The following is a 14151-nucleotide window of genomic DNA, read 5'->3' on the forward strand; positions in this document are numbered from 1 at the left end:
ATGCTAGGCAAGTGCTCTACCACTGAGCCACAACCCCAGCCCAGGTGAAGAGTCTTTTAGGAATCTCTGCTTCCCTGCTCATGAAATTCTAGGGGAAACTTGAATGTAGTTCTATGGAAGCATGTGAATAGCGAGACTGCAAGCCGAGGTGATTTATGGCTCTCACAATGTCAAACCTATCATTTAGCAAAGCCCTACTTCCTACTGGGCTGGAGAAGGCAGGAGTGTAACCATGGGGTGTGGTAACACAGACAGGATATTTCATTCGTTTTACAATGGCATAAGGTTTATACTGACCGCACATTTGAGTTTATGGGGAAATTGTGCTGGTCTTTGAATTGTATGAATGACTGCTGGCAATTAGGTCATTTTTTAAATGCTGTCTTTCCTTTCCATTTTGGCTACAAGCCATGGAAAATAAATACATGTACATGGATAGGGGAGAGAGACAGAGAGGGGATGGGGAGAAGGGGAGAGAGAGGGAAAGAGATCAGGACAGATCAGCATACACACATAACCAGGTATAATAATCAGGCTTAAGATAGCGTACTTGACTTCATCAGAACTTTTTGTGGGAAACTCAAGAGTGAAATGGCACAGGCCAGGATTTGAATAAGAAAGATACAGAGTTTCAGGAGCTTGGGTACGTTGAAAACTCACCAGCATTAAGACTATTCATATATTTCATCAGGATTACATGTGGATACTACCTTTTTCTTATTTCAATATTTTCATTCTACAAAGCAGGAGCCTTACCCAAAAATGTGCAGGGAGAGAGAAGTGAACCACATGGGAGGGACTTGAGATAGGGTCAGGAGGCTGTCTTGAGGCTGCCTCTCATAGCTACCAAACAGTTGTTATTTAGAGGGTGTTACTAATGTATAACAATCACACACTTTTCTAAAAAAAATGCTTTTATTCATACCTTACAAATGAATGAGAGTAAATCAACCATATTTTTGATGAATACAATCATTCATATTAGTTTTCTTTTTGGTGGCTTTGGAGGAAGCTGTCTTGGAGAGGTCCCTGGGGAACAGTGAGAACCAAGGAGATTGAAAGACAATATCAAAGCTTTTTTTAAATTTTTAACTGTATGCATTATTAACACATGAGTAGGAGTCCAAGAGGTAACAGAGGGTTCTCCTTTTTGTGCAGTTGAACAGTGCTTTGAATCATTTCAGAGTCTTGAATCGAGTCTGTGTGGCTACTTTGGGACATACAACAGGTAACTAGTCTGTTCTTGAGCTTAATTACCTCCTGGAATCTTCTCCTGGGCCTTTGCCCTCCCTTTAAGATCATCTCTCTTGGGCTCTGGCAGGAACTCACCAATAACCCCAAATTCCATTTAAGAGTGAGAGCCACACACCACTAATTCATTGCCCATGCCAATGTGCAACTGGCCACTCCACCGACTCCAATGAATGCTATTAATAGGATAATGCTGGGTACAGAGGACTGGGAGGCAGGGCAGACCGTTGCCACAAGGCTTGCTAACTGAAGCCTCTCATACTCCCCCATTGTTCCTTATGCGACAGTGTGTTTAGGGAGGAGTGTCTGGCTTGCCTACCTAGCAGAACTCATGTTCAAAATTTTGAACATATTAAAAAGTCAAGCTAAATTAAATCAGCCAGCTCTAAACTTTTTAGATTTGTGAGATAACGAATAAATGCTAAAATACTCTGTTCAAAAATATTCTTTTATTTTTTATTTGGAAACCAAACCAAACCAAAAGTTGCAAGAAATACATAGTGGGCCCCAATATGCCTTTTACATAGATCACTATTTTTGAGATTTTGCTGTATTTTCTTTTCTCTCTCCTCTCTCTCTCTCTTTATACATGCATGCTATTAGTATCATCATCATTCTTGTTGGTGAATCACTTTTATGTACCTTGCAGACATCATGACCCTTTACCTCCAAATACCCAGCTTGGATCTTTTATGAACAAGGATATTCTTTTGCCAAAAATATTATTTTTTCAGTAGAATAAGACAAGGGTCTGTTGAAACCTTTATAACCAAAGTGTGGGCCAGTCCAAGGTGCTGACTGTTGGGCCCTGCACAGGGTCTCCTGCTAAAAGCAAGGAGAGCAGGAGAGACACCACCACAGGTCTGGAGGACTTTATTATTGCCATAAAACATATTTTTTCCATGTTCTCTTTATACGCACGAAATGAAGGCTGCATTCCCAAGATCTGGCTTGTGGCTTTAAAATTAAAAAAATATATTTTAACAGTATTCGCTTTGGAGGGATGAAAGCATGTATTTTATTAACATTTCCCAAACTCTTCAGGTTTTAGCCTGACAGCATCCAGCCTGCAAACTGCTGCAATCAAAAATGTATGTCTTTTAAGAAATTATACCTTTCAGTTAACCAAAGGGAAAAACTTTCCATTCTTCTGTGAATCATCTCTCTAATGGAGAACTTTAAAAATCCTGTGTATGATTAACACAGTAGGGTGACAAGGAGGTAATCCGATTCATCTCACCTAATGCATTTTGCAAGCACTTTTCTAGGGGTTTTGCTCATTGGTTGTTTGGATCTCATTCATAATATTCTACAGAGACCGCGCCCAGCACAGACCGCCATACCATGCCTGGGAAAGGGTATAAACAGCACTCTGGCTACTCCAGCCGCATGGGGATGCGCCCTACCTCCTCAGCTGTCTCTGCTCTCACAGAGCCCCTGGCACTCCGAGGAGCAGTCCAGTTTTCCCTATAGGAACCTAAAGGGCTTGAAGGAAGCTGGAATTCGACGAAGGAACTTGCTCCAACATGCCAAATCTGCCGCATCCCCAATATCCCACCTTCCTCCCTCTGTGTTCTCTACCTGCACCCCCACTCCCAACTTGAGAACTCCCCACCCCCACCACACTGACTGTCTCAATGCTAACCCCTTGGATGTGAGGAAATGTCTTTGAGCCAGAAGGCGCCCACAGCTGCGAGGCCACCAGTGACTCCCAGCGGCCGCACAGGGCGCTGCGCCCCTCTCGCCCTGGCCTCCCCCGCCCTGCGTCGGCCCTGCCGCCCCCGCGCCGCCTCCTGCGCCGCGGCTGGAGGCGGATTCCTCTCTCCGGGTTTTCAGAGCGCCTCTCCTAAACCTCCTCCCCGCCCAGAGAGGGGGAGAGATCCCGGGCGCAATCGCTCCCCGGAGCGGCCAAGGGGCGCGCGGGGAGAGGCCTGCGCCGGGGTACTTTCAAACTGAGGCGCGCGCACACACTCACACCCATCCATACACACACACACACACACACACACACACACACACACACACCCGTTTATATAGGCGGCGGCGGCAGTGGCCGGGGCGGCGGCGGCGAGCGCAGGAACGATGGAGCTGAGCCAGCCGACCCCTGTTGGAAGCAAGTGAGGAACCCAGGCGCACCCCTGGATTTCTGTGCAGGCGCTTGTCATCCTCCCGAGGGAACTGTGCACCCGAAGGAGGACCAGTTGGACTGATTTGCTAGGGAGAGGGCGGGGAAAGGGAGGCCAGGTGAGCCGAGGAGCCCCCTGCGTATCTGGACTGCCTGGATCGCGCCTTGCCGGACTCCTGCCCTTTCCTTGCTCAGGTGGGCGCGCCCGGTCCCCAGCTCACGAGAGGCGCTCAGAGGAGAACAGAAAGTCGCGGCTCCTCTGCGCGGGATGCCTTTCGCCAAGCGGATCGTGGAGCCGCAGTGGCTGTGCCGGCAGCGGCGCCCGGCGCCCGGCCCAGACGAGGATGAGAGTGGAGGCAGCGCCGAGCCGCCGCCGCCCCTGCAGCCGCCTGGCCGGCGGGAGGAGGCCGAGCTGCCGGGGCCAGAGGAACCTCCCCGAGCGCCCCCTGCGCCTCTCGGGCTGCCGCCACCTCCGCCGCCGGTACTTGTGCCGGCTGACCAGGCTCAGCAGCCTCAGGGAGAAGCGCCTGCGGCCGGCGAGGAGAGCGCGGCGGGGGTCCCGGAGGAGGCGTCCACAGCTGGTGAGGCTTCCACCGCGGCAGCGGCGGCTGTGCTGCTCATGCTGGACCTGTGCGCAGTCAGCAACGCTGCGCTGGCCCGCGTCCTCCGGCAGCTCTCGGACGTGGCCCGGCACGCGTGCAGCCTCTTCCAGGAGCTCGAGAGCGACATCCAGCTTACCCACCGCCGTGTCTGGGCACTGCAGGGCAAGCTCGGCGGCGTGCAGCGCATCCTCGGCACCCTGGACCCCAAGCAGGAGGCAGTGCGTGAGTACTCGCGCCGTCAGCCCGCGGGGCGATCAGCTATTGCGCCGCACCCTCGCGCCTTCCCCTGTCACCGCAATCCCAGCCCCGCGGCACCGCGCCTGCTGCAACTTGCACCTTACTCTCTCGTCTTCCCACCCCTCCCTTGCCCTGAGATCCACCCCAATCCTCCTGGGGCTTAGTAAAGCCAGGCTAACCCCCATGAAGGCAGGGATGCAGACATCAGAGGGCAGAAAGTTAAAGGGCAGCCTCTGAACTCGCAAGCATCCGTGGGCTGAAAACGCTCAGAAAGGGAGCGTATATGGGGGTATAGCAGGCAGAGAGAGTCTGTCATTCACCTCTTGGACTCGCCTTTTTTGTCCTTGGGAGGAGGGAAGGGTGCAACTCCTGTGGCGTCCAGCAACCCAGCCCAGAGCCATGCTTGGGGGCTCCAGGAGTAGTAGATAACCTTTTAGAGCTCCTGCAGTGGCTTTGTCACTCTTTCTATGACCTTACGGGCTGCCTGGATTCCCCGGACTTATGCCTCTCATGGGTGTGCGACGTAGTGCGATGCTCCTCTCTTCTTGGATTGAACTCCAAAGTGCTCTACTGAAAACCTTTGGGGTCTGGAGGGACCGGAGGAACGAAAGGGAGCAGCTACTGCTTGGTCCCTAGGGAGATCGAGGAGACCCAGGTCATCTTTTTTGCCCCAACAACCTAGAATTTCTTCTAAATGGCTCCTTAGGCCATCTGCCCTACGAAGATTCTGTACCTGTTCTTCCCCCACCCTTGCCCCAGGGCATTTTCCCTCAAATCTACCAGCGTGTGTCGATTTATGTATGAATCAGTCCTGCCAGGCAGTTTTCGAGGAGAGAGCCAGGAAGGAGGTCTGGAAGACCATTGGGCATCTTCACTGTGCGTTGACTTCACTCTTTCGACATCACAGAGCTCCTGATAAGTAGTCATTCTGTGTCTTCTGCTCTCCAAGGGGCGTGCAGGCCAGTGCCCTGGTACATGGTTGCCCAAATCTAGCAGCAGGGGAATCATTTAGGAAGGACCCCTGCAAAAGACAGTAGTGCTGGTCTGGTACGCGGGTCCTTTGGCGCCTAGTCCCGCTGCAACGCTTGCAGCAAAGGTGATGTCAGCGACTCTGACTTACATAAGAAGCTTCCTCTGTTGCTGCAGCAGCTGCACCGTGCGCCGGTGGCCTAGGAGCACACCCGGTCGAGGGAACCTTTCCTGGGATTTCCGTGCACCTCTGTCGCGCAGCCCAGCCTAACCTCCTTGCTCTGCCGCCTGCCCCTCTTTTTCTCCTCCTCCAAAAAAACCCTTTGAACCCCGCCCTGGGAATTCACTGCTTTTCTGCAATAACAATAATAATAAGCGTAATGAATAAATGATGTGTGGATCGGTTTTCGCAGCTATAAAAGACCCGGAGTTGGGTTAATGACTGGTTGTTTAAAAGGGCAATTCCGGGGATGAGTTCTGGAAAGAATTAGGACTGCCTTAGGCCAAGTGGTATTTTACTTTTGGGACTGGAAATGAGCGCTTTAATCCTGCCTCCTTTTTTACCCCTAACCACACAGCAGGGACAAGCCCTTCACTTTCAACAGCCCTGATATCTGGGGAGTGTGGTTGTGGCGGGGAGTGGTGATTTCACTTCAAAAGAACTGGAGGGAAGTTCTGCAGACTGTTGAGTGGTGCATACATTTCCCCTGTGTGCGTGTATGGCTATGGTGGCGGGATGGGGGAGGACACACCTCTCCTTAAATAGTTTGATTTCACACAAATGAAACTCACTGTCAGTGGAGAATGTGTCCTCCTTTCTGTCCTTTCTTTAGAGACAGCAGTAGTTTTGTATCTGGATTTTAACAGTCCTTTCAAGTCCTTTTAACTGTTTGGAGTATCAACTAATGGTTATGGAAATAAGAGGAGGACCTTTACTATATGCATACAGTGGTGAATATATACTCTATTCATGTATATGTATATGTGAATAAAGAAGAGACTAATATAATACCCAGGGAAAGACTTAAAAATCTATTCTTTTTTGTTTTTCCAAAATGCTGTCTCTTCACTTTGTGTTCAGATCTCTGTCTCCTCTCCTTCATCTAAATTTAGATGTCATTGTTCTTATTTGATGTCATAGAAGGCATTACCTTTGGGAGTAAAAGCACAATATTAACATGTGTTAGTTTGGGTTTCCCAGAATGCAGAGACAGAGACAAAGATTTTCATGCATGCAGTTTGAGAGGAGATCCCAGGAATCCCAGAGAGGGAGTGAGGAAGTGAAACAGGGAAGAGAGAAAAGCTAGTGCTTGATGTGAACTGGTTACCACTGCAGACAACTGCAGTTGAATCCAGCTTAGGACCCTTTGGTGCACACACCTCAGATGTGTTCTGCTGAGGGGTGAGGAAGCTGGAATATTGCTGCACAACTTCTGCTCCTTGCAGATAGAAGGTAGAGCCTGGAGTGTGAATATCCTGGCTTCTGAGGCTTGCCTCATGTATGATCCCAGCATGCTCCTAGGGCCAGGTAGAGAGAGCTACCAAAAACCTGTGGTGTGCATAAGAATGTGTACAGAGATCCTCCAGGGAGGGCAGAGGGGCTCTGAGTGGGGTACCAGTGGTATCAGCTACATTACTGCTCAGGCCTGTAAGAGTTTAAAAGGGAGAAGAAGCCTGAAAGTGAGTCATGTATCCTTTGCTCCCACTTTGAGGTTGTCCAAGTGCCTCTACACTCCCTGTATAGCCTCCCCTCCCCAGATTATCATGCCCACCCTCAGCTGCTTTCTGTTGCCCTCAGACACACTGGGAGGCTTTTTGCAGGGATGACTTGATCTGAAGTACACTTTAGCAAAGTCACCCCTGAGGCAGGCCTGGAGGCTGGTAGACCAGTTAGATAGTGAAGCTAGTGTTGGTGTGTAGAACTAGGGAAGTAGCTGTGGAGAAAGTAAAAAGTGGTTGGATTCTGAATTCAGTCTGGAAATGGAATTGATAGGACTTACTGATAGGATTGGATAAAGGGTACGAGAAAAAAATAATTAAGGATGATTCAGTTTCTTTGACTGAAAAAACTTATACAAGTTGGTGCCATTTACAAAACTGGGGAAGGCTAGTGGGAGAGTGGATATTTTATTATGGGGGGAATAGAATCAATATTTTTCCATTTGAGCCATGTTAAGTCTGTGTGATGTGTCTCACACAATTAGACGTGAGTTGAGAGCTCAGGATAAGGAGACAGGATGAAGAAACAAATTAGAGACATAAACGTAGAGATGGTATGGTGAAGCTTTGACCTAGGGACAGTGTAGATAGTAAAGGAAAGGGAGCTAGCATTTAGCCTAGAAGAGCCTAACTTTGAAAGTTTAATAGGAAAGGAGAAAGGCTGAGGAAGAATAGCCAGAAATCTAGAAGAAAAATCAGGAGAGTGTGGTATGATGGAAGCCAGGAGAAGGTGCTTCAAAAATGGAGGAGGGGCTAGGGGGTAGTTCAGTGGTACAGCATGTGTTTAGCATGTGTGAGGCCCTGGTTCAATCCCCAACACCGCACACACACCAAAAAATGAAAGAAAAAAAAAAGATGCGGGGGATACCATCTTGGTTCAATGCTTGTGAGAGTAAGATGGGCACCAAGAACAGAAGAAACCAGAGTTTGGTAGCCTGTAATTAATTAGAAGCCTTGATAAGTGGCATTCCAGTAGAGGTGTGGGGATTAAGGCCCAGTAAGAGGAGCTGGAGAAACAACAGGAGGGTGAAAGAGGAAATAGCAAAGACACAATTCTTACAAGGAGTTTTGCTTGGAAGAGAAATGGGGCAGTGGCTGGAGTGGAATACAGTACCAAGGGAGATTTTCTTAAAAGGTCTTGATATTTTAGGCATGTTTACATTTCATGGAGAAGAGGAAATTGAAAATGCTGGAGAAAGGAACTGGGCCATTATGGAAGTCCTTGAGAAACTGAGATGGGGTGAGATGAGAGCACCATTTCACTCATGGGACCTGGAGAGAAAATGGAGCATAGAGACAGAGAGGCAGGTGGTAGACTGACAGAGATGGAATGGGATGTTCTACTATTACATCTATTTTCTCTGAGAATTATGTGATGAGGTCATCAACTGAGAGGGTGTGACAATGTGAGGAGAGAAGGGAAGGTGTTAATAAGTTGTCTTGGGGGGAACATGGATGCAGTAAGGAAGTGCAGTGGGATTATCTGGTTGTGTTGAGAGCCTTCTAAGATTTATGGTAATGAACTTGAAGTGAGTCCAGCTTTTCAGTCACTAATACTTGACACTTTGAAATTACTTCATGGGCTTCAATGTCAAGCTAAAATACTATCCTCAGACATTTTAATGTTTTTAGCTTTTGATTATATTGCTGTTGATTATATTTAGTTACTGAATTTTAAAAACAAATTTTATATCTGTGTGTGTGTGTGTGTGTGTGTATGTATGTGTGTATAACATTTGTATGGAAAATCACACATATTGTAAGTGTTCAGCTTGATTGATTTTCACAAAGCAAATAACTCATGAAAACACCACCCAGGTCAAGAAATAAAACATTACTCTGCCTGAAACACTTTCCTCTCAAGCCCCATACTACTCACTATTGCCAGTCCCCAAAGGTATCTACTTTTCTGACTTCTACTGCCATCAGTTAGATTTTCCTGCTTTTTAACTTTATATAAGTGGAGATACACACACACACACACACACACACACACACACACACACACACATATATATATATATACTTTTTAGTGTGTAGCATTATTCACTCTACATTATATTTGTAAGAGTCTTCATTGTTGTTTGCATATTTAGTAGATTATTTATTCTCTTGCTGAATAAAATTCCATTATGTGCATATACCACAATTTGTTGATTAATACTCCTGATAATCAGCATTTGGGTTGTTTCTGTTTTAGGACTATTTTCATGAATATTTTTTCTACCTGCCTTTTGATGAGCTCATGTATATGTAAGTGTTTGGTATATATCTAAAAGTGAAAATACTGGATGACAAAGGATGTTGGTTTTAGTAGATACCACCTAAATTTTCTAAACCAGCTGTAGCATTTTTTAAAAATATTTATTTTTTAGTTATAGGTGGACACAATATCTCTATTTTATTTTTTTATGTGATGCTGAGGATCGAACCCAGTGCTTCACACATGTTAGGTGATAGCTCTACCTCTGAGCCACAACCCCAGCCTGGTTTTGTAGCAATTTTTAATCCCACCAACTCTGGTATTATCTTTTTATTGTAACTACTCTGGTGGGTATGTAATATAATCTTATAGTGGTTTTAATTTTTTTTTTATTTTCTATTTTTCTGATGGCTTGCAAAATCAAACATCTTTTCATATTTTTAAAGTAATTTGGATATTCCCTTTTGTGAATTACCCATTCAACACTTCTGCTCATTGTAAAATAAGGTTCTTTGTACCTTTTTCTTATTGTCTTGTAGGAGTTTTTTTTTTAATATACTATGGATATGAGTCATTTGTCAGCTATGAGTATTGCAAATACCTTTTGTCACTCGGTGGCCTGCCTTTCTACTCTCAGTGTTACTTTTTGGTGAGCAGTTCTTATGTGTTTTTATGTGGTCCAGTTTATATCAATCCTTTTTTTATGGATAGTGTTTTTTTGTGTTCTCTGCTGTCCATTCTTAAACAGAGTCTTTACCAGCCACAAGACCATGAAGATATCACTTGTGTTCTAGAAGTTATTTTTTTGTTTTGCTTTTGTCATTTAGATCCCACAATTCATATGGAATTGATATTTGCAGATGGTGTGAGGTAGGGATCAAGATTGTCTTTGTTCATATAGATGCACAGTTGACCTATTGCTACTTATTGAAAAGATCATCGTTTCTCCATTGCACTGCAATGACATGTTTGTCATTCATCAAATGGATTGATTTTATTTTTAGCTAAAATTTGTTGAGCTTTGCTATTTGTCAGCTCCAATGCTAAGAATTTTATATACATTATCATATTTAGTCTTCATAATAGCTCTAGAAGAAAAGTACTATTATTTTTTTCCATTTTACTGAGGGCTAGCAATTTGTTCCTAGCAACAGCTAGAAAGTGTTGGGGCCTAGAATTAGGATCCAGGTCTGAGTCAACATGTTGTATTTACACCCACTAGACTTTTCTGCCACATGTTTCCACATAAATCCACAGAAATTACTATATTAAAGTCAAGACCCTTTATGATATAATTCTGTCTTCTTGGAAAGCTTCATATCTTACTCTTCCATCCATCACCTTCTTTGCCTTCTTCACCTTTCACCCTAGTCCAGCTCTATGCACCAATCATACTGAAGTACTTGGTGTTCTCCAACTTTCCAGGTTTTCTTATTCTTCATGCCCATGTATATACTACTCTTTCCTTCTAGAACGTTTTCACTAGCTAAGTTATCTTCATGCTTTGGTGCTCAGCTGACCAACATCATCTTTGTGAAGTGGAATCTAATTTCTTTTTTTTTTTGAATCTAATTTCTTAATCACCACCTCCTTCATTTCTAGAACTCCATGCTCACTTTCATTTTAGCTTTTCTTATTCTGTACAGCAGACACTATCCATGCCCTGCTGCATTCCTTCAGACCTCACCTCTCATGCTGAAGGCTAGTTACTATAAACTACTGTGACTTTGCCTTGGGTTTTTGTTTTGGTCTGGCTAATGAATCAAGCATAGTCTTGGTGAAAGCCAGAGGCGCCTGCAAATTAATGTCCCCAAAGCAGCACTTAACCAATGGTAGAAAAAGAGTTGGACAAATGCTCCAGTTCCCTTACGTTTTGGAAATCAAAGCTTTACATCATGTTCTGCACCATTTCCAGAGTTATCCAGTAGGATTGAGCCCAGTTGCCTACAGTGAGAAGGAGCCAGAAGGAACTCAAGTCTAATGATGATAAAGAACATCAGTTTCTTGATGTTCCATCAGCCTGCTTTTGAGAATGCTGTTTCTTGCCCTGTGGAATGGGTCAGTGATGGCCCAGGAGATCTACACTCCCTGTTGGAGAAGCATAATTTCAGTCAGAGCAGATACAGAAACTGCTAAATCCTGAAAGGAACTAGGAAGTAACACATTGGGTGAAGTGGATGTTTGGGGTTGATGTGGCAACACTAATCAGTTCATTCTGCTTTTGGAAGATGATCTTGTTTTCCCTCTCCATTCTGTTCATTCTACCAGTTGTAAAAACTCTTTGCAGTCTGGTTAATGTGTTTTCTTGAATGACTCAGTAACTGTGGTTAAGTTTCATTTCTTTCTGGCTCTGCTCAGTGAATTTCTCGGAGGCATTATGAGATCCTGACAGCTCCACTGAAAACTGTTTTTAAACCCATCATAGAACAACTGGGAAGAAAGCAATCTTTCAAAGGTTAATAATTCATGGTTGTAGTTTCATAACCAGTAACAGCAATACATTTCTTTCTAGACTTTTCTTTTATTGTATTGGGCTTTTAGATTAAAAACTACCAAACTGCTTTACTGAGGAAATCTTGAGCTTCTGCTGGACTGATATTGCCAAGATGTTAACAATGAAGATTTCTTTCTTCCTCTATGTGATGGCATTTTTCCACATGATGCCATCAGAAAAGTGGTTTTGGATTTTCTAGTCTATCTTTAGTGGGCATAACCTTTAAATTACTATGACATGTGAAATTTCTTCTATTGTCTCATATTATCCCATGAGTCTTGAGAATTCACTGACTTCATATGACACTGAAAATTTAGGGTCAATGATAACTTTAAACATGGCTGGAATTTAGTTTTGATGGTTCCATTTAATTTCCTTTTACTCTATTAAAAATTGGGAGATATAAGATTTTGTGTCACTGTATTAAAAAATCATAGGAAAGGTATTCCTGGAACAAACCATCTAACACAAAAATTCCTGAAAGATTTTTTTTTTGCATCAAGAAATCTTCATGGATCATATTTGCTAATAACTTAAAATAAAAATAATGAGGCAGGAGTGGTTTATGAATGGAAGGTTCTTATTCTAAGGTTAAAATATACTAAAACAACATTTTGGAGGGCACTCCTAGTGAACTGTATGACCACATATCAGGGACCCTGCTAGCTCATCTTTGTGAATGATTATGATAGGTACGGTCATTTTTTTATTTCTGATATAAGGTCCACCTCTCAATCCATTAATGAACATGAGAAGGTTTGGATTTATTGAAATAATAATCTGAGGAAATAGGTATCCATATGCTGAAAAAATACTTACTTGTTACGTGCTTTAAGTCATTCAAAGTGAAATTAACCAAGAATAAAGTTGATTTAACAAGAGTCATAGAATCTTGGGATCTTAGTGTTGGAAAAGACCTTAGTACCCATGAAATGCAACTTCCCATCCAGCACTGGAATTTTTTAAGGAGTCTGAAATGTCAGCCCATCTTGTTTCTATGCCCATGGAGACTCTTAGGAATCGGAATTTTTATTGCTGGATAGTTCCTATTCTCACTTTGTCCTTATTTACCTTAAGTCTAACTCTTTTTATAGTAGTAGTCTTTTAGTCCTAGTTCTGAGGTCTGGGGCCATAAGGAATCTCTTTTCCAGGACATCTTTTAAGTACCTGTAGGTTATGGTCTTAATTCCAGGTAAAACAACTTCAGTTCCTTCCACCAAGTCTCCTAATGGCAGTTTTCCAGTTCCCTCCCACTTTGGTTGCTGTCTACCATAGGTACAGAATATGAATGGACCCATTCCTTTCTTTATATGAATGCCCCCTTAGAACCAAGGTGGTCCATATTTTAACTATTGCTCAACTCTGTTAGGGGTATTTTTGCTCTTATGGCCCAATGAACCCTCTTCTTTTATAGTGGTAGTTTTAAATATGAGATTTCCTAGATTCTAGGTGTACAGTTATTATTTTGAACTTCAATTTCACAAGTGTCTTCCATTGTCTCTGCAAAATTGAATCTTGTTTGCTTTGCTCTTTCATTTCTAATCAGTGGTGATGGTTTAAAATCTTGATTCAGTGTGTCAGCTACTGCCCACAGCATTTTGCTCTCTGCAGACACCATAAACATGATTCTATGTCATCATCCACATCTCTGATAAAATTATTGTTTAGATGGACTCAGAGACCAGGGCCCATTGCCAGGCAGTACTAGCAGCATCCCTCCAAATTGACATCTATCAATCAGCATTCCTTGGGTACCACTGTTGTAGCAGCAACAAATGCACCCCCCACCTTTCTGTTCAAACCACATTTCTCCACCTTGCCCACAAGATCTATCATCAAGAGTGACTGTCAAATGGTTTGCTGAAATCAAGATGCCTGTAGCATGCCTTTGATCTACTGGTGTAATAGCCCTACTCAAAAGGGAAATGAGGTTAATCTGGCTCAGACTGGACCCACTTGTAACAAGCAGAGGAACCATTTTAATTTATTTTATATAATAGATAAAAAGTTTATATGGGGGGATCTTCTTTGCCATTTTTTTTTTTGCCATAGAATGACTGCATTGTTGGACTGCAAGGGGATTCCCTGGGTCCTAGAGTTCATTTATCTGGCTCTAGAGTGTCCAGTTTGTGAAAGGCAGAAAACTGGGGTGTTGTGCCTTTCTGTCTTTTAGAGTACCTGATGAAGACTTGAAGTCCTTATTACTTAAGGTTGGGAATTCATGCCATTTGGAGCTTCCTTAGATTCAGTTTGTATAAGGTTGGGAAAGGCATGGTGTATCTAAGTGTTGGGAAGCAGGAGAGTATGTGGTTATGGATGTTGACTCTGAAGCTAGACTGTGTGGGTTCAAATCTCAGCTCCACCCCTTCAAAGTTGTATGACTTTGAACAATTTTTTGAATATCTCTTTTTCTCCATCTATTATGGAATGGAGATAAAAGGGGTACCTATTGCATTAGGTTGTTGAAAGGACTAAAGGAGTCAAATGTGTGACTACTGAGAATCCTGCCTGCTACATGGTGAGCCCCTGATAATCATTGACTATTATTGGA

The 14151-nt window shown here is 43.9% G+C and overlaps 1 protein-coding gene across 1 annotated transcript in view; it reads left to right on the forward strand.

Annotated features, from left to right (window-relative positions):
- The first annotated feature begins 3177 nt into the window (after positions 1-3177).
- NHS (NHS actin remodeling regulator) overlaps positions 3178-14151 on the forward strand; it is a 337999-nt gene continuing 327025 nt past the window's right edge. The window contains exon 1 of the mRNA XM_081278169.1: positions 3178-4200. Within this exon, the coding sequence (XP_081134295.1) occupies positions 3645-4200 (556 nt within the window). The 5' untranslated portion in view covers positions 3178-3644. The remainder of the gene's footprint in view (positions 4201-14151) is intronic.

This window comes from Spermophilus citellus (assembly GCF_964194105.1).
Source record: "Spermophilus citellus genome assembly, chromosome: X".
NCBI classification, from domain to species: domain Eukaryota; kingdom Metazoa; phylum Chordata; class Mammalia; order Rodentia; family Sciuridae; genus Spermophilus; species Spermophilus citellus.